Raw genomic sequence first — 20,443 nt, 5'->3', positions numbered from 1 at the left:
AAGGATCCTCACCCTGCCTATGGATCTGTTACAGTTTGTGGTGGCAATAATTAAGGTAGATTTTAAAGACTCTAATTGTATACTTGCAGACCTTTGTGTGGCTGGCAGATACAAGTGTTCAAATACTCTTACTTTGTTTTTAGTTTTTCACAGTACAGCACCACTTAGCATAAAACACATTTTTCTGCTCTTCACTGTGTTAACCATATAAAGGGGGGGTGTTTGTTTCCTAATTAAATGCTAGAAGACAGCTGCCATAAGTCCAAACATGCAATTTGTCTCCCTAGAAGAACTAACAATTTTTTTAGCACTGATACACATGCTGTGTTTTGGTTGAAACAAATGAAGCGTGAATTGATAAATTTGCAGAAGACAAAAGTCAAGAACACAATTGTAATTTTTTTTTTAAAATCTATCAGTGTGTAAGTAAAATTATTGTTCTGCAGCCTTGTTCTCTGTCATGTGTTACAACGTCCTCTGTGACAAATATGCCACCCGGCAGCTGTATGGCTATTGTCCATCCTGGGCCTTGAACTGGGAATACAGAAAAAAAGCCATTATGCAGGAAATACTGAGCTGCAACGCTGACATCATAAGTCTGCAGGTAAAAAAAATACACCATTCTTTCTTTTCCTTTTCTATTCCCGTGTGCTGGTTTCTTCACATTAAGTGTATTTTTAGTAAACGGTCTGCTTTCAAAACCTTCTGCAAACAAAAGAAAAAGAAGTGGTGTTTAGAACATTATTTGTTGCTTGACATCAAAAGAAGGCTCAGCCCCCGCAGTTGGAATGGGAACCAGCAGCCCCTGATCAAAGCAGTGTTGGTGGGGGTGGCTTTGTGCCTGTGTGTGTATGTGGGGCTGTAATTGACACATTTTCAAGTAAGAGGCTTGAGATAATCATAACTCCAGGGATTACAGAAATTCATTTATATTTTCTTAAAATAAGGATATTGCTCTTGAATTTGCATTCTCTGATGTACTTAATTTTTAGATTTTTTTCCCCTTAAATCTAATTTGAAAGTGATTTACACTTCTGAAGAGTCTAAATAATATCTGTCTTCTATATTTTGCTAGTAGTACATTCATGCTGTGCTTCCTTAACTTTACAGGAGGTTGAAACGGAGCAGTACTACAGTTTTTTCCTGGTAGAATTGAAAGAACGTGGCTATAATGGATTCTTCAGTCCAAAATCTAGAGCTAGGACAATGTCAGAACAGGAAAGAAAACATGTTGATGGTTGTGCAATATTTTTCAAAACAGAAAAGTAAGTGATGTGGTTTGCTAAGCCTTCTGTTGTCTCTTGCTATCTTCTACATCATTTCTCAGGTGGTTCTTACAAGTCACAGTTGGGCTTTAACTGTTGTTTTGTAGCCAGGCAGGGTTTTGATAAAAACCATTCCTACTCCTGGAAAGACTGGTTTATATGACAGAGATCATTCTGTGTGGGACTAGCAATAAAAATTTAACCTTGAAATATTGAGTTGAATGACATTTCATTCTGTTTGAGCAGTGCTGGTTGGGAGTTCACTGAATTGTCCTTCACTTGCTGAGTGTAATAATAGAAAATGAAGGAAATAATGAAAAAATGAAGCAGATTTTCTTGCCTTTTGTGGCTTTGAGTAAAGGAATTTGTAATCCCCCAAATTGCAGAAATAAGGCATCAGATGACATTGACTTTTTGATACATTAGCCTTTGGTAAGGCAAACAACAAGGGATCACTGCACATTTCTGTAAAAAATCCTAATCATTTAAGAGCTGCAGCACTTACTGGTTGTGTCATATTGCACTGTACAGCTTTGGATGTGATGGTAATAATGTCCCTTCCTGCTTCCATTCCTCTGTATCCATAAGTAAATGTAGGTACCAGGTTTGCAACTTAGTAGCTTGGAAAATTATTTACTCCCTGTCTGTCAATTTTGCATATTTGAACTAGGAACAAATGCAGAGTTAGAAACAAGCATGACTTTTCTAAAATACCTCTCTCACTATTAACAAAATATTTTAATTGTAACTAAGGTACTATAAACTACATGAAAAATGCTGTGAAAATTATATCACTTGATTTCAATTTAGGATTTTATGAAATTATGTGACTGACTGAGATTTTCACATCATAAATATGTTTGAGCTTTAATTAAAAGAACTACTGATAACATTTCCAACTGTATCTGGCTGCTGAAAACAATTACATATGATGTTTTTCTTTCAGATTTACTTTGGTCCAAAAGCATACTGTTGAGTTCAATCAACTAGCAATGGCAAACTCAGAAGGTTCAGAGGCTATGCTGAACAGAGTTATGACAAAAGATAACATTGGAGTCGCTGTTCTGTTAGAACTGCGAAAGGAATTGATAGAAATGTCATGTAAGTCCCATTTCATTTATTTTCTAAATAGATGTTATGTTGTAAATAAAAAAAAATTACTGTTGTTATAATAAACAAGAGAAGCTAGGTTCTGCACATGAATTTGGCTTTGCAGTTTGTAAGTTCAGACGAATTTATTTCCTAAGAGGTTTTTGGGGAAAAGTCATATTGCTTAAATAATGAGGGTTTTTTTTTCCCCACTTGTATTTTTAAGGAAAAAAAAAAAGATATAAAAACTTGGGTGATTTTGTTGTTTGGGTTTTTTTTTCTTAAAACTGTGGACAAGTATCAAAGAATCAGGTGGTGTTAGTTGTGTGTTTCTGTATCATGTATCTCCATCATTTTTACTTATTTTCTTTGCTGTCATGCCTAAATAAACTGTTTGTTCTGCCCTGTCATTCTTAATTTAGGAAATGTAAATTGGCTTTATAAGTATCACAGTGGGAACCTACTCAACCTGTGTTATATTTATCCAAATGATATTTTATCAATTCAGATTGTAGCAAACAAGCCTTTTAAGAAACACTTCCAGCAAGAGAGGTAACTTAGAATGTGGACGACTTAGAATTCAGAGCTCGCTGCCTAATAAGATATGAACAGAGCCTGTTTGCTATCATAGCCTGAGGAAAGCTGCTGTAATTTTTTAGAAAAACATTATTTGCCTGTAATTAGGATTATCCATTACTTATGTTAATTTCCAGTGAATACAAAAGCATTACATGTAGGAAGATAGTCTGTTAATGGTTTTGAATGTGAAATATCATTCCTAATGCCTTCTATCAACTAAAATACTTGTTAAATGTAAGAGTAGTTATCTGACCCTCTTCATTCAAATGGTTTTAACCCTCTTGAAGTCATACTGGTATTTTATTTTTTTGTCCCCTTAAACATTTTGTTTAAATTTTTATAATAGTATTTAATGTCGCTGACTGATTTTAAATGAATAACTGATTTTAAATTTTAGCTGGAAAGCCACATCTTGGGATGGAAAAGCAGCTAGTTCTTGTAGCTAATGCACATATGCATTGGGACCCAGATTATTCTGATGTGAAGCTGGTTCAGACTATGATGTTCCTGTCCGAGGTAAAGAACATTATTGATAAAGCTTCTCGTAGTCTCAAGCCTGGTGTTTCGGGAGAGCTTGGAACCATTCCACTTGTACTGTGTGCAGATCTCAATTCTCTACCAGACTCTGGTAAGAGTTCTATTTCTTATTCTTTAGACTGTTAAAAGTGTGTAACAATTGTAAATTTTTCTGTTGGAGAATGCATTGTTAGATAATATAAGCTCGAAGGGAAGGAGGAGAGAGAACTGTTTCATTTGTGAGTGACCTTATTGCTTGTGCTGTAGTAAGTTTTATCTGATCTTTCAGAAGCATTTCCACTGTGATTTTGTTCCTTGTTTGTTCCTGTATTTTAAAATATCTTCCAAAAATAACTGGAAACATGAGTGTGTTGCTGATAATTCTGTTTCCTTAATTTTAAGTGTGAAAAGATATTTTACCTTTAAATTTGCTACCGTACAATCATTTTCTGTCGTGTTTTAGAACTTCTAAAATTCAATACATCCCCTTCAGAGGGGGCCTTTCCAGAGCTCTCTCTTAGCATGGGACTTTGTTTCTTGACTGCATGGCAACTTTATAAAGTGCAAGGAAAGAACACATTCAGTGGCTGCCACCTTGCTTGCTCAGGTACCCAGCTGAAGTGCTGTACTCAGGAGCCATCCTCCATCTCCATTCCTGGTCCCCTTCCTTCTGGCTCCATCTTGGCAACCCTTATCATCTGATAGGGTTTTAAGGAGCAGTTACTGCTCAGCAGTAATGGAAATGGGATTCTTTTTGATCCAAGGGAGATCAGTATCACTAGTTGTGATTGCAATGACCAGTTCATGTGTCTGGTTGTCTTCAAAACAGCTTTACTGCTTCTTTTACCTTCCTAAACTTTTAACACAGATGTTCTGAAATTGAGGCACAACCAGTGTTTTCTGTGACACAAATCTAATCAATTTGGCTCTGCAGCCTCTTTAAAGTTAACTTCTTTTGAAGCAGTGTTTCAGAAGTTGGCTTTTTTGCAACACTTCAGCTGAAGAACATTAAACAGCGGGACCTGAGCACAAAAACAAGAAGAGGCAGCCAATAACTAGCATTGATAGAATTTTACTTCTGATTTTTTTCATCTTCCCCTTCCCAATCTATGCCTTATTAATCTTCTCTTTTTTCCTAATCGAAGTGTGTCACTTTGTTCTAGGTGATATTTGCTCTTGATACACATTGCCCTGCAGTATTTTAAAAGAACTGCTGTTGACTGTACTGTGTATTGTTAAGGTTTTGGGTACATAAAGCCTAAAGTTGCATGCCTGACTTTAAGTGCCTACACTTATTTGCTGAATGTTTGTTAATAGCTTCTTGTTTGTAATGTGTCTCCTCACAGGTGTTGTTGAGTACTTGAGCACTGGTGGAGTGGAAACAAACCACAAAGATTTTAAGGAACTGAGATACAATGAAAGTCTTACTAACTTCAGCTGTAATGGAAAAAATGGGACAACAAATGGAAGAATTACACATGGTTTCAAGTTGAAGAGTGCCTATGAGAATGGTCTAATGCCTTATACAAATTACACATTTGACTTCAAGGTAAGGACTTGCTTATATTTTGGAAAGGTTTTCCATTTTCAAGTGTAACTAATGTGATTTGCTCTATGAAGTTGTTACATAAGTTAATCTGTGTAGCTAAGTTCACCAAGTTTATACTTAAAACATAGCAAACTAGAATGCCAAACACTTCAGTCTCCTAGAAACCATTTTATTCTTTTTAATAACTTGCAACAGCTTTACGAGAGTTGGGGTGCTCTTAACCTTCACTGTAAACAGAAGGAGTTTGTATTTTGATACTCCAAGCTAAATGACAGAGGCACTTAAGCTGTCAAGTGCAAGGAAATAATCCATGTTGCTTCTGGAAAAGTCTGAGCTCTCTGTTGGGAAAACAGAGATTGTTTTTTTTCCTCTTAAAAATCAGTGAAATATGATTTGAAGCTCTCTGGGAGGTTGGAAATTGAAACCCACAAAAGCATAGCAGAAGTGATAAAGGGTGGCCTTTTCTTTTGTTTTCCTAATCTATATTGAGCATCCCACTCGATATAGGAAGAAGAAATCTCCTAAATTGTGATGTGCTATAAAGAAGGAGTGGGATATTTCATTACTTGTAACGCTGAGCTCACCTTTTGTTTGGAATAATAACTTGAGACAAGAATAAATACTGACAATAATCTTTTTTTTCCCCTCTTGTTTTAGGGTATTATTGATTACATCTTCTACTCTAAACCTCAGCTAAACATACTTGGCATTCTTGGACCTTTGGATCATCATTGGTTAATAGAGAACAATATAAGTGGTTGTCCACATCCACTCATCCCTTCTGACCACTTCTCACTTTTTGCACAACTGGAGCTTTTGCTGCCTTTCCTGCCTCCTGTAAATGGAATCCATCTCCCTGGCAGGAGGTAGTCAAATACATTTTAGAGGGCAACCTCAATCTAACTTGTACAATTGTAAAATCTGAATATAGAGGAGTGAGGTATGGCCAACAGGGATTTTTTTTCTTAATAATCTTAATCTTAAATCTAATTACTTGCTAAAGACATAGTAAAAGCCAGGTGCTATCAACAGACACAATTCTGAGCCCAATATACTTTGTATACTGTTCCACAGCGATCGGTGCATTTGCACCTTTCTTTAATACATTACAATTAACCTTCCTGTTTCTTTTCTCCAACGTGACATTTTCATGCCTTGAAATAGGGAATTGTTATACAGTGTATTCTCTTTGCACAGTTATCTGTAGCACTACTTTTTTGAGGCCAGTAGGAACATCCACAGAACATTCTCCGTACTTCACTCCCTCCTTTTTCAGACTTGTTTGTAAAATATAGAATTTGAATTTAGCCTTTATTGATTGTATATGAACAACAGAAAACCTGATTTATGAGATTTTGTACTTTAAAAAAAAAAAAGAAAAATCAGATTTGGAAAATGATTGTATTGTAAACTAAGGCTAAATTTTTATCTGTTTTCATGTGTTATAAAGGCCAGCGTGTAAAAGAGGTTGTCACAGGTTTTCTCTGCTAATGATTTGCACTGTTAGGGTTTCGTTAGCCCTTTTATACTACTTTTTATGTTCAATTGAGAACGTGGCTTTCAAAATCCAAACCTATAAAATATTAATATCTTACAGAGATAACGAAATACATTCTATTTCTGATAAAAAAAAAAAGAAAGAGGCATAGAGTTCTCACAGAACAGATAAGCTGAGCAGTGAATATAAGTAGACCTGTATGGATTGAAAGTTATTGCTGATGTGTACACAGTCAGACATTTTTTTCATCTCTAACTTTTGAAGTAAAATCTAGGATACTTGTGTACAGCTTCTTCATTTCTGTTTTGAGTATTTGTCCTATCTCCACTGTGCCTGCTTAAATTTGTTCTCAACTAGCACTGCCTGTGCATGCAGAGAGATCCTGTGCATCCTCTTTTATTTTTTTAAATAATGTTAACACTTGTGAAAATTTTATGAAGATACTTTTGTATAAGCTGTGGCATCTTTTTTCCTTTGTGAAGCATTGAATATCACACTTTGGAACATGTTCAGGTTATGGGTACACAGTTTCTAGCTTCTAATGCCCATGCACTGCTTCTTTCAGTGTCATTGCACAGTGCTGTTTTTCCCACTAAGAACTACTATCATGTGGATTCTCTTTCATTTGTGTGTTCCTCAGTTTCTGAAAGTATAATTCCTTGAAGATAAAACCTAGCCCTACATTTTCTATTAATGAAGCAGTGTAAAATAAATGCGTCTTCAGTACAGGTCCCAAAGACAATTCTTCAGATCATATTTTAAAGTGACCAAGTCTTATTTTAAAGTGTCAAGCAAGACCGAAGTTATAGTGTACCCTCAGTGCCATTTGTGTCATGAAGCCAAGTATATAACAGCTTACAAATTTAACTTGTCTATTTGTATCCTAAAAGGGAGAATTCATCATCTCCTTAAACTAATACAACTTGAATAATAAATGTAAAAAAATAAAATTAATAATGGAGATAGAGCTTGGTCTTAAACAGCTTTTGTTTCAGCTGCGGGCAGGGAAGCAAAAGGACACTGAGCATTAAGAGAAAACTTTCTAAATATTGTGAATTTTTTATATATAAGAGAATTGATTGGTAATAATGATTCAAAATTTTATCGAAAAGTATCAGCACACAAGTGTGCTCAAACCGTTCTGTTTTAAGCTCAAAGAAAAATTGCAAACAGTTCGGATGTGTAAAATGTACATTTTAAAATTTCAATACGAGAAATTTTGATCTTGAATCCTTGTCTGGGACCTGATCTCTTGGGGTTATCTTGTTTTGGTTTTAGTTGTAAAAACACCAAACATGTCCAGTTTATAATCAGTACATTGAAATGCTGGTAGTATTGCTGTAGTAGATTTAATGCGTAGTGTTATTTTTTTTCTGTTTGTTTTTTGGGGTTTTTTTGTAAAGTGTGAATAAAAGGTGTTTTACTCATGTTTCCTTAATGATGTCTTGGTAATGTACATCATGACAATTTCCAGTAATGATGAGCCAATTTAGCTTGTCAGACTAAGCAAACTATTTTTTTTTTCTGATATCTGGATTGTGTAAGGAGTCCAGAAAGCTTTACAGAAGGGGAAGGGAAGCACTTACTCATTTTGTATTTTTTTAGAGGGGGATAATTTACTTTAATAGATGCTGGAGCTTGAGTGCACTTGTTAGATTCTAAAGGTTTGAGCTTTATCCAGTATGTGTTCTCCTCTATTGCTTAGTCTTAAAAAATATTTGAATTTATGACAGCATGTGAAAATATGGCCCCTTGTGCTTTTGGAGACACAACTGTTCCTGCTTAGTCACCTTATGGTCTAAGGGTCCATTTGAAAACCATTTCCTCCAGCTTTTATAGTAGTCCATCAGGTCCTGATTGAAAACCCTCTGAATCCATTGAAGACACTCCTTTGACTTCACTGGGTTTTAACTGGACAGCAGCTGTGACTCGGGGGCTGAAGGAAGGAAGGAGAAATGTTTTGAAAATAGGGAAAGACCAGATGGCACCAAAACAGAGCTGAGATAAACTTTGTCAAACAATCTCTCAAAGAAAATACATTCTTGTGTCAAACAAATCTAACTCAAAAGTCTCAATTTCCAGCTATAACATAGAATAAGGCAATAAACCGTGTCTTCACAAAATCAAGATGTTTGCTTCATAGTTTTTAACATGAAATTGTTATTTGCAATATTTTTATTCGAGGTGGTTTTGGGTGTTGCCATAATGTACCTTCAGTGTTCTTGTTGTAAAAGCACATACAGCAAAAGTCACAGAACATCCTTGGGGTTGAAAGGATTTATTTAGGTAAGACCAGGCTTTTTTCCACTTAAAATACACTCTGCCATATCTTGTCTAGTTTTATTTACATTTACCAAGAGTTCTGGGTGTCAAAGTGTAAATTGAACTACACCCTTAACTAAAACAATTGTTTAGAGTACAAGACTAATACCACGAGTTACTGCTTTTAACATAACGCAAGTAGGGGAGAAAGAGCATATAAATTGGTGTGTGTTGTAATTATTTTGTCCTTTTAGCAGCTTTAAATTAAAGGTAAAATTGGCTAGCATTGGACTGAACTGATTTTTAGAACATTGTATGCATCTTTGATGTAACTTCAGCAAATCTTTCAAGGTTGGTTTTTTTTTTTTTATAGCAGGCTTAGAAAATAGCTTATGCTTTGCTTTTTCAACCATGCAAAACCTGCATGAAAGACAAAATAATTGCAACACCATTGTGGGGGAGGGGGACAAAGAAAACTAATTACACTGTAAAACTTTGAAAAGTTCAGTTAACCGCTTCAGTAGCAAAGCCTTTCTCATCCAGCCGGACACAGTATTTTTTAGTATGTTAACTGCTATTCTTTTCTTTTGGTTGCATAAATTTGTAACACTTAAGTGTCTTGGTATGTTTAAGTAGTGTCTAAAATAGAATATCTTAGTCTTTATTCACAGTACTTCTGTATAATGTGTAATGCACTGGACTAACTCTTGTTTACCATTCATGTAACAAAAACCAGCACATTATCTGCACTAAGCTCAAAGAATGTTGCATTTGTCTATAGGCAGCTCTTCAATAAGATAAATGGGAAACTGAATATGGTCTGATGGTAAACAAGGGCTTTTACTGTTCTCTTCAGTGGAACTTTCTTCTTGGTCAAATTTTAACTAGTTAGTATTATATTTATATACAGGGTCTTCTTTTTCTTTACCAATGTATTTTCCTACTCATAGCTGACCAATAAATCCAGTATCTGTTTCAAACCTTCTTGAAGTCTAATTCATATTTTAACTTGACTTTTAAAGGTCTTCCTCAAGAGTTACAGCCAAAGTGAGTGAAGTGTGTGAAGGGTGTAATGGAAGCATAAGGAACTTGTTAATCCCAGAAGGACCTTGCTATGCTTCCTGATCTGCACACCAGAAATCTGCTCTGGTCACTTGGGTTTGGATTGCAAAGTGAAGGCATGATCAGAAGTGCCTCCAGAACTTGTGGAGAGCCCTGTCCAAACCTTCTCGGAGCTCAGCTCCTTGTATTCATGGCTGGCCACCCTCTGACCCTCCAGGTCAGTCTGTAGGATCAGCTGTGCAGTGGAGGTTTTGTCTTGTCCTGTAGACCCCGCTCCTTCCTTCCTCTTACTGCTCCAGAAGCACAAAGCAGACTTGAGATCTGACAGCAGGAAGGGGAGATTCAAATACTCAGTTTATTATGGGAGGGAAACGAAGACTTTTTCAACTTTTTTTTTCAGGAATGAGATGCAGCAAACTCTTGTCTTTGGTTTATTTTCATACCCTGTTCTTTCTCTGCGGGTGCTGCTGTCTCAGTGTCTGTAACAGTCTCACTACATTTGGTGTGATGTTCCCATCACTGCCAGCAGGACACATCAGACACCTGAGCACATTTGTGTGTGTGTGGAACACTGAGGCACCCAATACCTCTCCTGGCACCACTGCCCTCCTCAGAGCCCCTGTTCTGTGTTTGGTGCTGCTTTGCTATGAAATAAATTATCTACTTCTGTGTGCCAATAAATACCACAGGCCCCACAATGTTCAGCTTGTTTGTAGGTTTAAAATGTGCTCTGTTGAAGCAGCTGTAAGTCCCCAGCAGTGTGATGGGTCCCTTTGCAGGCCTAGCTATGATTTCTCTTTGGTTTTGTGTCTTGGGTGAGTTGTTAATTCCCTACACATTTGCAGGATTGCCACTAGATGGTGCGGGAAACACAGATTTCAGCTGCACACAGCCTGAACCTGCTTCAGTGCATGCACAGAGTGTGCCTTGTAGAATTATTCTAAAGAATATTTGTGGGAATTCAGGCCCAGGGATGAACCTTTTCTAGTGGCAGCAGCTGGTTTGGTAACTTCCATGCCAATTAATACTGGTTTTGTAAATCCAGCTGTCATGATGGGAGTGAAAAGGACCTACTTGGTCCTCGGTGACAAAATTATTCAGTAGGGCCTTCCCTTGTTGCATTAATCAATCTACTTAAGGTTGTATTTTCAGATGAGCACAGTTGTTACGTGGTTCCAGACTGGAGTTTACAAGCTCCTAAACAGAATGTGCAAACCTGACATGTAAGTATGGGGAGAGCTGTTTGTAGGAAACTGCCAAAACTAACAGAGAGGCCAGTGTCCTTGTCAGAGAATGTGGGGAGAAAGCAGAACCTCTCCCTCAAAGGCAAAGGACTGAGCTGAGCCTGTGTCCTGTCATCAGCCAGGTCAAAGAAATCTTGTCTTTGCTTAACTTGCAGTAAAATAACTGGAGCTATTTTAATAGAATTGACTGCACAACCTCTCTGGACAGACCCTGATTACTGATCCTTCATACCCCATATCCACTGGCTGTTCAGTGACAGAAAAAAGTTGAATTTGGGCCTTGTAGGGTGAGAATCTCCCAAATCGAAGCAGTTGACAGTGTGGCTTGTCTTTTCTACTGGCACTGATGAGGCAGAGAAAATTTAAAACCTGTGGAATTGAGCCCAAAGAGAGAAAGGTAAGTGGAAAGGACAGGACTCAGCCAGGTACATGAAGTGACCTCTTGGGAGAAGCCATACTTCACTGAAGGTGAGTGTTCTGGTTCTTTCCTTGCTTTTCATCCTCCTTTCCCAACCCAAGGGCAGTAATGGTTTACTCTCTAGGTGCTCCCTTACTCTGTATAGAAGGCAGTAAATCTAATTAAGCTATTTATAGGGATCTTTGATACAGTTGAATATTTTCTTATTCCAAAATAAGCCTAGTGTTCTCACAGTTTATCAGTTTTTAAAAGATAAGGTACATTTGGGTGACATCTTCCTAGTGTATCAGTGGACAGCACTGATTTATTTCAAAATGCTAGATATTTATTGTAAAAAAGCACACACTACAGAAAATAAAAACATACACACCCTCCTTCTGGGTTTTAGTGACCACAGAGATTTAAGTAACACAGAGGTCACTTGATGAGGCTGCACTTTTTTTTTTTTTTTAATATAGTTTTATGTTTTCTCTGCAGTTTTCTGGTCTCTGGGAACATGCCAGGCTTCAGTGGTTTGTGAGAGTGCTTCATGGTGGTGGGGTGCTGGGAACCAAATCCTTTCTACACTTGTGCACTCATGTGTGTCATGGGGTGTGTGTGCTGCCAGCCATGGAGCAGCTGCTGCAGGCCCAGAAGGATGAATTACAGATTATTGAGCAAGGGAAACCAATGGAGATGGTGAATATTTGCCTAATTCTGAAAACTGAGCTTCAGGGGAACCTCATCCCACTCCAGAGCTCTCTGGAAGGAGGCTGCGGCCCATGGGGGTTGGTCTCTTCTGCAACAGCACAAGAGGAAATGGTCTGTCAGGAAAAGTTTACATTGGATATTAGATTTCTCTAGAAATTTATTCATGCAAAGGGTAGTTAAGCATTGGAACAGGCTTCCCAGAGAAGTGATGGAGTGGCCACCCCTGGAGGGATTTAAAGGATGTTTAGCTATGGCCCCTGGGGACAAGGTGGGCTTGGCAGGGCTGGGTTAATGGCTGCCCAGGTTTCCAGTGGATAATAACAGCAACCAGTAAAACCAATACCCAGTAAAACTCCACTTGCACTGCCCAGGGAGACAAGATCAAATCAAACATGCTTTTCTCCTTCAGCTGCTCTTTGATTTTCAGTTTCTACTTCACAAATTTATGCTTTTTCATGTCCTTTGCAGTGTTTAAGTTGGTGTGTGAGGCAGCTGAAGGTTTTCAGTGTCTTAGCTGTTCTCTGAGAGGCTGCACCCTGTGTAGGTGGGGGCTATGCCTGCTAATGCTTGCAGGTTGTAAACTAGGAGTATTTCTGGTGTAAATTGAGGTGGTAGACTACAGGAAGGATTGGGATTACCCCGTGTAACATTTTCTCCCCCAAGTGGAATTATTTATCCACAGATCAGTGAGGGAGGAGGAAGATGAACAAAAGGTAGAAACTTGGGTCTTGGCCCAAAACAGCCAACAGGAAATTTTCCATTGACTCCACTGGGCTTTCACTGGGAAAACACAATCAGGAGCAGAGAAAATGAAGCTCCCATGTGCAGCCTGTCTTCCTGAGACCTGTCCTCACTCCCCAGAGCCCTGCAGGCACCAGGGCAGTGTCTGACCTGTGGCACCCAACACAGGATTCACATCCTACTGAACAGAGTTTGCATTTTTGCTGGGTCCTGTGCCAAGACTCTGGCATGGCTGTACAATTTAATTAAGCTTTCAATTTGATAGTGTGAAAACTGCAGTTTCAACTTGTTCCATCAGCCTCAGGAGTCATCCAGCCTTTCCCTTTCATTTGTCCATGTACTCATGTCCTGTAGGAACTGGTGAAATGAAAAAAGAGAAGGAACCACCTGGCACTGCAACACGTGTTCCTCTTTTACCTCTGTGATTCTTTGCTTGCTCTGAAAAATCTGTTCCTATATAATTATTTTTTTTCTTATATGTTTGGGTAATCTTTTTCCCTAAGTAGGAATGATTCCCATCCTACAGAAAGCAGAAATAATTCCAAAAGCCAGCAACTGACTGAAAATCCTGGGTGTCTGGGTGGTGGAGCAGGTCACTCCTGCAGTCCCCAGCTTGGACTCTGGGGTTGGTTCTGCTCCCTCTTGTCCTGCAGGTGAGAATCTCATCCCATGAGCTGAGGGACTTCAGCAAGGGTAAAACTGCTCTGCATTGAGCAGAAAGATTCATTTCTGTGCAGATCAAATGGTGTGAGGAGGGTACAGAGCCATGGCCTTGTCCTGCTGGAGCTCCTCTCCACAGCAGAATGAGCAATGTCCCTTCAGTCTGTCAGGAGCATTGGTTCCCTCCTGTCCCCAGCACAAGGAATGCCTGTGGTGCAGGGCTTTGTTTCCACAGTGATTTTAAAGGTACTGTACTGCTGGCCTGGAACACTCTGTACAAGGTTCTGAGAGCAAGGACTTCTTGAATACATCTGCAAATGTTCTGATCCATAAAGATACCTAGGTCTGTCTTGTCTGTTGAGGTACAATGGAGCTGAGAGACCTTGGGAGCTCCTTTGGGTCAGGATGTGCAAAAAACACTTCTCTAAAAAAAAACAAAACCAATTACGTGTGACAAACTCCTGTGTAAATGTGGTGTTTGATACTGTTGATGAGAAAGGAAAGAATTCTAATAAAGGCTAATTACAATGTTTGGTTTGATAGCTGGGGCCTCACAGCCCCCACAGGTCTCAGTCTGACAAAGTGAGTCAGGCCATATTAGCCATTGCTATTTCTGGAAGAACAGGGAAAAAGGAAATGATAAAAATATTTTCAATTTCCCTTTGAAAATAAATTGCTAGAATTAGTTTTAGATAGAAGAAAATGACTAGGCGGTTTGGGGAGGGTTTGTTTCTTAGTCAATTTTGGGCAGCAAATACAAAAATGAGTGGCTTCAAACTGACAGAGGGCAGGGTTATATTGGGTATTAGGAAATTCTTCACTGTGAGACCCTGGCAAAGACTCCCAGAGAAGCTGTGGCTGCTCCATCCCTGGAAATATTCAAGATCAGCCTGGATGGGGCTTGGAGAAACCTGCTCTAGTGGGAGATGTCCCTGCCCATGGCAGGGGGCTGGAATGAGATGATCTTTAAAGTCCAAACCATCTATGATGCTATGAAAATTTGGAATACAATGGGCATCACAGACTTTGCCAAGCCTAATGGGGTGATGTTTAAATGTTTTTCTTTCTAGCTTGTATCCTTTGCAATGCACTGTAGGAAGGAGGCTTCATCTTAGGGCACAAAATCCAAAGATTTCTCTTGCCTGTCTGAGATCACCAGGTAATTTTCTGCTGCCAGCATGAGCCTCAGAGAGACTTTTCTCTCAGCATGCTGTTGTTGAGGACAGTGCAGTTTAATGAAGTGAACTGATGTGCTCAGAGCAGCTGCACTGCCCTTGCTGTCACATGCAGTGCCTTGTGCCTGCTGGCCAATTGTGCCAGGAGCACTTCTGCATGTCAGAAAAATGTGCAGGGATTATGGATGTTTGTCAGCATCTTTCTACTGACAAATAAAGCCTAGGAAAAGGTTATACTGGGCACCCCAGCCTCCACCTTCCACCTCCATGGCAAGTCCCACCTTGGAGCACTGGTGAAGCATCTGCCAACCTGGAGAGTGAGCTCTGTTCCAGAATCCTGAGGATTTTGCTCCTCTTTTCCTTGTTGCAAGACCTAACCTGTTTGGCTCTCTTTGGTGGTGGAAACCACCACTCCCATTATCCCCCTAACACTTCCCTATGATACCACTGTTGGCTTCTGGATCCAGCTATTCACCCCACATATTTTCCTGGTTAACACTATTGTACAGTTATATAATTAATTTGGTTAATTATGCTTAGAAGAGTTTCAGGGTGGAGACACAAGCAGCGCATCTGCAGCCAGTTTATTGTGTGGTTCATTCCCTTCTTGAGAAATTGTTGATCTGAAGCTTAGAGGCAGCACAGAAAGGAAACTTTCATTTTCTGCCTTTAAGATGACAAGGGGAGGGTTTTGCTGAGCGCTGCTGCAAGGATCAGTTGTCACTTTGGTCTCAAGAACTTCCTAGAGCAGGCAGTGCTTTATTATTCCAGGGAAGAGAAGACACTTTGCAATAGATCCTGCTATTTGTTGTTGCTATAAAAAGCCTGGGAAAGGGAGGTGGGGAGGAATCTGTTCTAAACCCAGCTCAGCCCTTCAGGGAAGCACAACACTTCATTTCTCTTGTATTTCTTTGACCCAGTTAGCATTGCACAAACGTTCCTGATCACAGGACTGTCTAATCCTCTCTTGGATCCTGCTGAATTTTATCTTGTTGACATCCTGCAGCAATTAATTCCAGGAGCTGACCCTGCACAGCAAGGAGGGTGCTGTTTTCTGTCTGTGTGCCCTTGCTCCAGCTCTGAGCAGGGGCTGCACGGAGGGTCAGCACAGGATCTGGCACCTGAGGCAGGCATGTCACCAACCCTGGAGGGCTGGGGATGCCTCACAGCCCAGCACACCTGAGGGAAAGCTGAGCATTGACTGAGCAGCTCAAATGCCACCAGAGCCTGGCTGTGCTTTATGTCAGCTTGTAGTGCCTGAAGGAGCAGGGGCAGTGATGTTTGTGGGGAGAGCTGGGACTGAGCCAGGCTGGGAGAGCTGCTCCCCATCAACTCTTCTGGGCAGGAGCAGGAACTCACCTGCAATATTTGTACCACCAAACTCTTCTTACCTGCAGACAGTGCCAGTCACCACCACTGGCACAGTCACCCCCAGTGCCGCTTAGACCCCAACTGTCCTAAGCTAGAGTCTAGATGGATGGATGTTTGGGTATTAGGAAGTTCTTCCCTGTGAGGCCCTGGCAAAGATTCCCAGAGAAGCTGTGGCTGCTCCATCCCTGGAAATATTTAAGGTCAGGCTGGATGGGGTTTGGAGAAACCTGGTCTAGGGGAAGATGTCCCCACCCATGTGGGGACCTGGATGTTTCTGGATCCAAAACTGACAATGATCAGGCCTGTGCTTGTATTGGCTTCCCCTAAAAAAAACAGTTTTATTTTTTACTGTTTTGCACAGCTGGCTCTGTGAGCAAGGACCATGTGCAGGTTCCTTTGCTCTTTGTGCAAATCCAGCTCAATCTGAAGCTCCCAGCTCGCCCCACTAAATGGCTGGAATGGTTTGTGGGCTCAGCATTCAGGGGTGCTCACTCTGCATTTCCACAGCCCCAGCTCCACAGGGCTGGGCTGGCACTGCTGGGCAGCCATGAAGGGCACTGGTGAGCCAATATCACAATTTATTCTGAGCAGTTTCTGCTGATTCCATAGCATGACCTGAGGGGGAGTGTGAAGAACATCTGGAGCAAATTTGGTATTTCTTGTGTAATTTCTTTGGAGCCTGGACATTTGAGATGTGGCATCTCCCTGTTCTGAAGCTGAGCGAGTGGAGCTCAGCCAGTGCTCATTGAGTGAGTTGGAACAATATAAAAACACAAAATAATTAAGGTTGGAAAAGCCCTCTAAGATCACTGACTTCAGCCCAGCACTGCCAAACCCACTGCTAAGCCATGCGGGTTCCCAAGTGCCACACCTACAAGGTTTTTAACACTTCCAGGGACAGTGATTCCACCATTTCCTTGGCAGCATGTTCCAGGGCTTGACAACCCATCCAGAAATTTTCCCAATATGAAATCTAAACTTCTCCTAATCTAAACCCAGCTTGAGGCCCTTTCCTCTGGTCCTGCCACTTGTTACCTGGGAGGAGGGACCAGCACCCACCTGGCCACAGCCTCCTGTCAGAGGGTTTTAGAGCAGCCCAGCACCTCTGTGTGAACCATGCTCTGTCCCACATCCTCACCATCCAGGAAAAAACAACAAAACACTCAGCTGAGCACAGCTGACCTGCAAATGTGGCATTGTGCTGGCAGATGAGATGTGGCCGTGTCCCTGCTGGCTCCCTCTGCTCTCCCCCTGCCTGACCATGGCCCTGCAGAGCAGGATTTGCTGGTCCCGAGGGACAGAGCCCCTGCAGATGTGTGAGGCACAGGCAGGTAAAGCCCTGTGGTTCACACACAGCTTTTGCTGAGCTCACAGCAGGCTGGTGGGGCTTTCAGCTGGGTTAATTTAAAAGCAAAGACAAGAAACAGTGGATACAATGCTAATACACACAAATAAATAAAGTAATAATTTGATTTTTCTCATCAGCTGCTATTAGAGATCTGTGCTTTAAATGCAGCACCCCATTATCCCCATTAAAAGCCCATTCCAAAGCACTTAAAGGCTCCCTTTGATTTAAATGGCATTTGGTCAAAATTTATGAAGCAACAAGCTGGTATTCTAAAAATGCCCAGTCTTTCTACAGCTCTTTGCAACAGCCCTAGGAAGCATTGCCTCCAGGAGTATTAATTCCAGGAAGGCTGCAATTACCAGGAACAATATCTCTCTATTTACACAACATGTATTTTGCATCAGCTCTAGCTCGTGTCAAGAAAATTCGATTATCCTTGAGAATCCCTGAGCACGGGGAAAGGCCACAAGCCCATGTGGCACTTCAGGGGTCATCCCTGCTGTCAACTGTGGCCCAGATAAGTGATGCCAGCCACAAAAACACATGTGGGCCCTGGTGAGCAAGGCAGGGCCTGAACGTTCTGTCTCTCCAAACACAAGCAGCAAAGCTTTCAGCCATCACTTCAGAGCTCTCCTCTGCCCATGGTTACAGCTGCAAATGGAAAATACAAAACACTTTGCCATTAATCACAGTGCTGATGGTTCAGTCAAGGTTTCGTTCAAAGCTAAGGGATTCCTGCTTAGTCACTAAATGCAGTTTAACTTCATTCTGCACCATGATAAATGAAGTAGTCTCCACTCAGGAAGGCTCAAAGTTAATTAAAATATGCCCTTAATGAGCAATTAGGCCCAAATGCAGGCATTTCAGGGCAGGGGGAAAGCCTGAAGCACCCCCCACGAAGTCCCTGCTTGCTGCTGAGCTGTCCTTGGGTTTTGCCTCGGGCTCAGGTCTGATCTCCTTTAAAGGTGGGAGCTTTAAGTTTTCCTTGGAGCTTCAAGAATTGGACTTTTTTTTCTGAAATCAAAAATAGCTGCTTTAACCCTAACTTTAGACTTAAAGACCTTTTTGGGAACTGATTTTGCTAGCCTTGCTCATAGCCCTCCAGCCTCTCCCTGCTTGTGTGCAGCCCTTCGATCTGCTCCTGCTTGTCTCTCACGTTACAATCCCTGTCTGTAATCACGCTGCACTGCTCAGATTTCGGTTTGTTTATCACCATCTCTCTTGCTGGCTGTGTGGGCACAGCATCACTCCTGAGTGGGTGAGGCTCTCTGTGCTGCAGGAGTTTCTGAGCTCCTGCACTGCACAGGTCTGATCATCACGGAGCTGTTTATTCCTCACCTTTGGTTTCAGCTGATGGGTATCTTTGTCACTTAAAGACAAGAATCTGAGGAAAAAGTGGGACAGTTTTCCTTCTGCCTTGCCATCTCTGGTTTGTAAATTCTGGTCATGATTTTCTGTGTCCAAACGCATTTACGGTTTGCAGCAGGGAGAGGCTGCATGACCATGCAAGCAAAATTGCCATGAATGCTCACAGTTTGCTGTGAACTGGATGTGAAGTCTGAGACTGAAAGCTGCTGGTGGGATTTGGATACCAATTCCCCATTCAAATTAATCCAAATCCCTTTGGCAGTCCTGATGATCTCAATAAATGAGATTTTTCTGCCAGTGACTTCAAATGCAGAGCCTGCCATGAGATTGGCCGTGGAAGCAGCACGGCTTTTATCTCTCTCTGTGACCTAAATTCCCAGATAAGGTTTTCTTTCTTGTCTGGAAGCACTTCTGAGCAGGCAGCAACTTCTGCAGGCTGATCCTGACCAGTGATTCCTCAGGGGCTGTTCTGCAGAGAGGGAGGAGGGGGAGCATTTTCTGATGGCCCAGGTGAGCACCCATGGGGAGAACAGGGAGAAAAGTGCTGTGTAACCACAGGCCACATTATCCCACCCAACAGCATCCATTTGTTTTGCTTTGGTAGGGGTGCAGGCTCCCTCAGCAGCTGGGGGGCAGAGAGGCTGTGACAGGGAGGGACAAGGCTGCCCCAGTCCCCATCCCCTCCCTGAACCAGCCCCAGGTACACCTGCAGCAGGTGGGTGATGTTGTACAGCTGCAGAACTGCCTTGTCCAGGGGACTGGTGCCTCTTTAATTGTCCAGTGATTTCACAAGGACCAACATGGGAATTTCTGCAGAGCTGATGGTGAAGAAGGTGAGGACTGTGCTTTTCAAAAGAGGATTTAAGTGAACTTGGATAGAGAAAACTCTCCCTGTCTGCTGCCTCTGTCCTGTGTTAAACCAGCTTTTCTTTTCTTACCTGTCACAGCTTTTACTGCACAGCTGGGATTCCTCAGCCTGGGGCTCCTGACCCTGCTGGGAGCTGCCCTGCTCATCACTGGCACCTCCAGCCCCACATTTCCCTCCTCCCTTCCCTGCCTTGCCACTTCTCAGACCCTAATTTACCCCTCTGTCTCTTTACCCCATCTTTGCTGCATCCCAGCAGCTTTGGCTCCTCTTTAAAACCCAGCTGCTTGAGCAGAATCTCAATTTTTACTGAAGTATTCTCCAGAAAGAGCCAGTTCACTCCAAAGCTTCCCTGCTCCAAACCTGGCTGCTCCTGGAGCTAACACTGTGTTTTTGAATGGATCCAGCTCTGAGCCCAACCCTGCCACCACCCCAGCCCCCCAAATCTACTCCCAGTCCCACGTCAGAGGAGTTGGAGGCTTTTCCCAGCGTCCTGGGCTGCATCTCTCTGCTGCTGTGCCTCTTTGCTCTGGAGACAGAAGGTGATGGGTTTCAGGGGTGCAGAGACTTGCAGGATTGTGGCAACTGAGAGGAAATCCCAGCCCTGGGCAGCAGCTGCTGGAGGGGTGAGGTGTGAAGGCCTTTGGTGACCTGGCAGAGTGAGGAGGTGCTTGCGTGGCAAGACACAGCACAGCCTGTGTGCTGTGGATCAGCCCAGCACTAAAAATAATGCCCTGTGGAAT

At 41.5% G+C, this 20,443-nt stretch overlaps 1 protein-coding gene across 3 annotated transcripts in view; it reads left to right on the top strand.

Moving 5' to 3' along the window:
- Window positions 1-7,934, top strand: part of CNOT6 (CCR4-NOT transcription complex subunit 6) — a 30,169-nt gene extending 22,235 nt beyond the window's left edge. For all 3 annotated transcript variants that reach the window (XM_074551901.1, XM_074551900.1, XM_005483631.4), the window contains exons 7-12: window positions 447-604; window positions 1,111-1,265; window positions 2,212-2,366; window positions 3,331-3,561; window positions 4,796-4,998; window positions 5,656-7,934. In XM_074551901.1, coding sequence (XP_074408002.1) covers window positions 447-604; window positions 1,111-1,265; window positions 2,212-2,366; window positions 3,331-3,561; window positions 4,796-4,998; window positions 5,656-5,868 — 1,115 coding nt within the window. In that variant the 3' untranslated portion in view covers window positions 5,869-7,934. The remainder of the gene's footprint in view (window positions 1-446; window positions 605-1,110; window positions 1,266-2,211; window positions 2,367-3,330; window positions 3,562-4,795; window positions 4,999-5,655) is intronic.
- Window positions 7,935-20,443: the final 12,509 nt, after the last annotated feature.

The sequence above is a fragment of the Zonotrichia albicollis genome, chromosome 15, assembly GCF_047830755.1.
Source record: "Zonotrichia albicollis isolate bZonAlb1 chromosome 15, bZonAlb1.hap1, whole genome shotgun sequence".
Lineage (NCBI taxonomy): Eukaryota > Metazoa > Chordata > Aves > Passeriformes > Passerellidae > Zonotrichia > Zonotrichia albicollis.
This window is presented reverse-complemented; position numbering and strand designations above follow the sequence as displayed.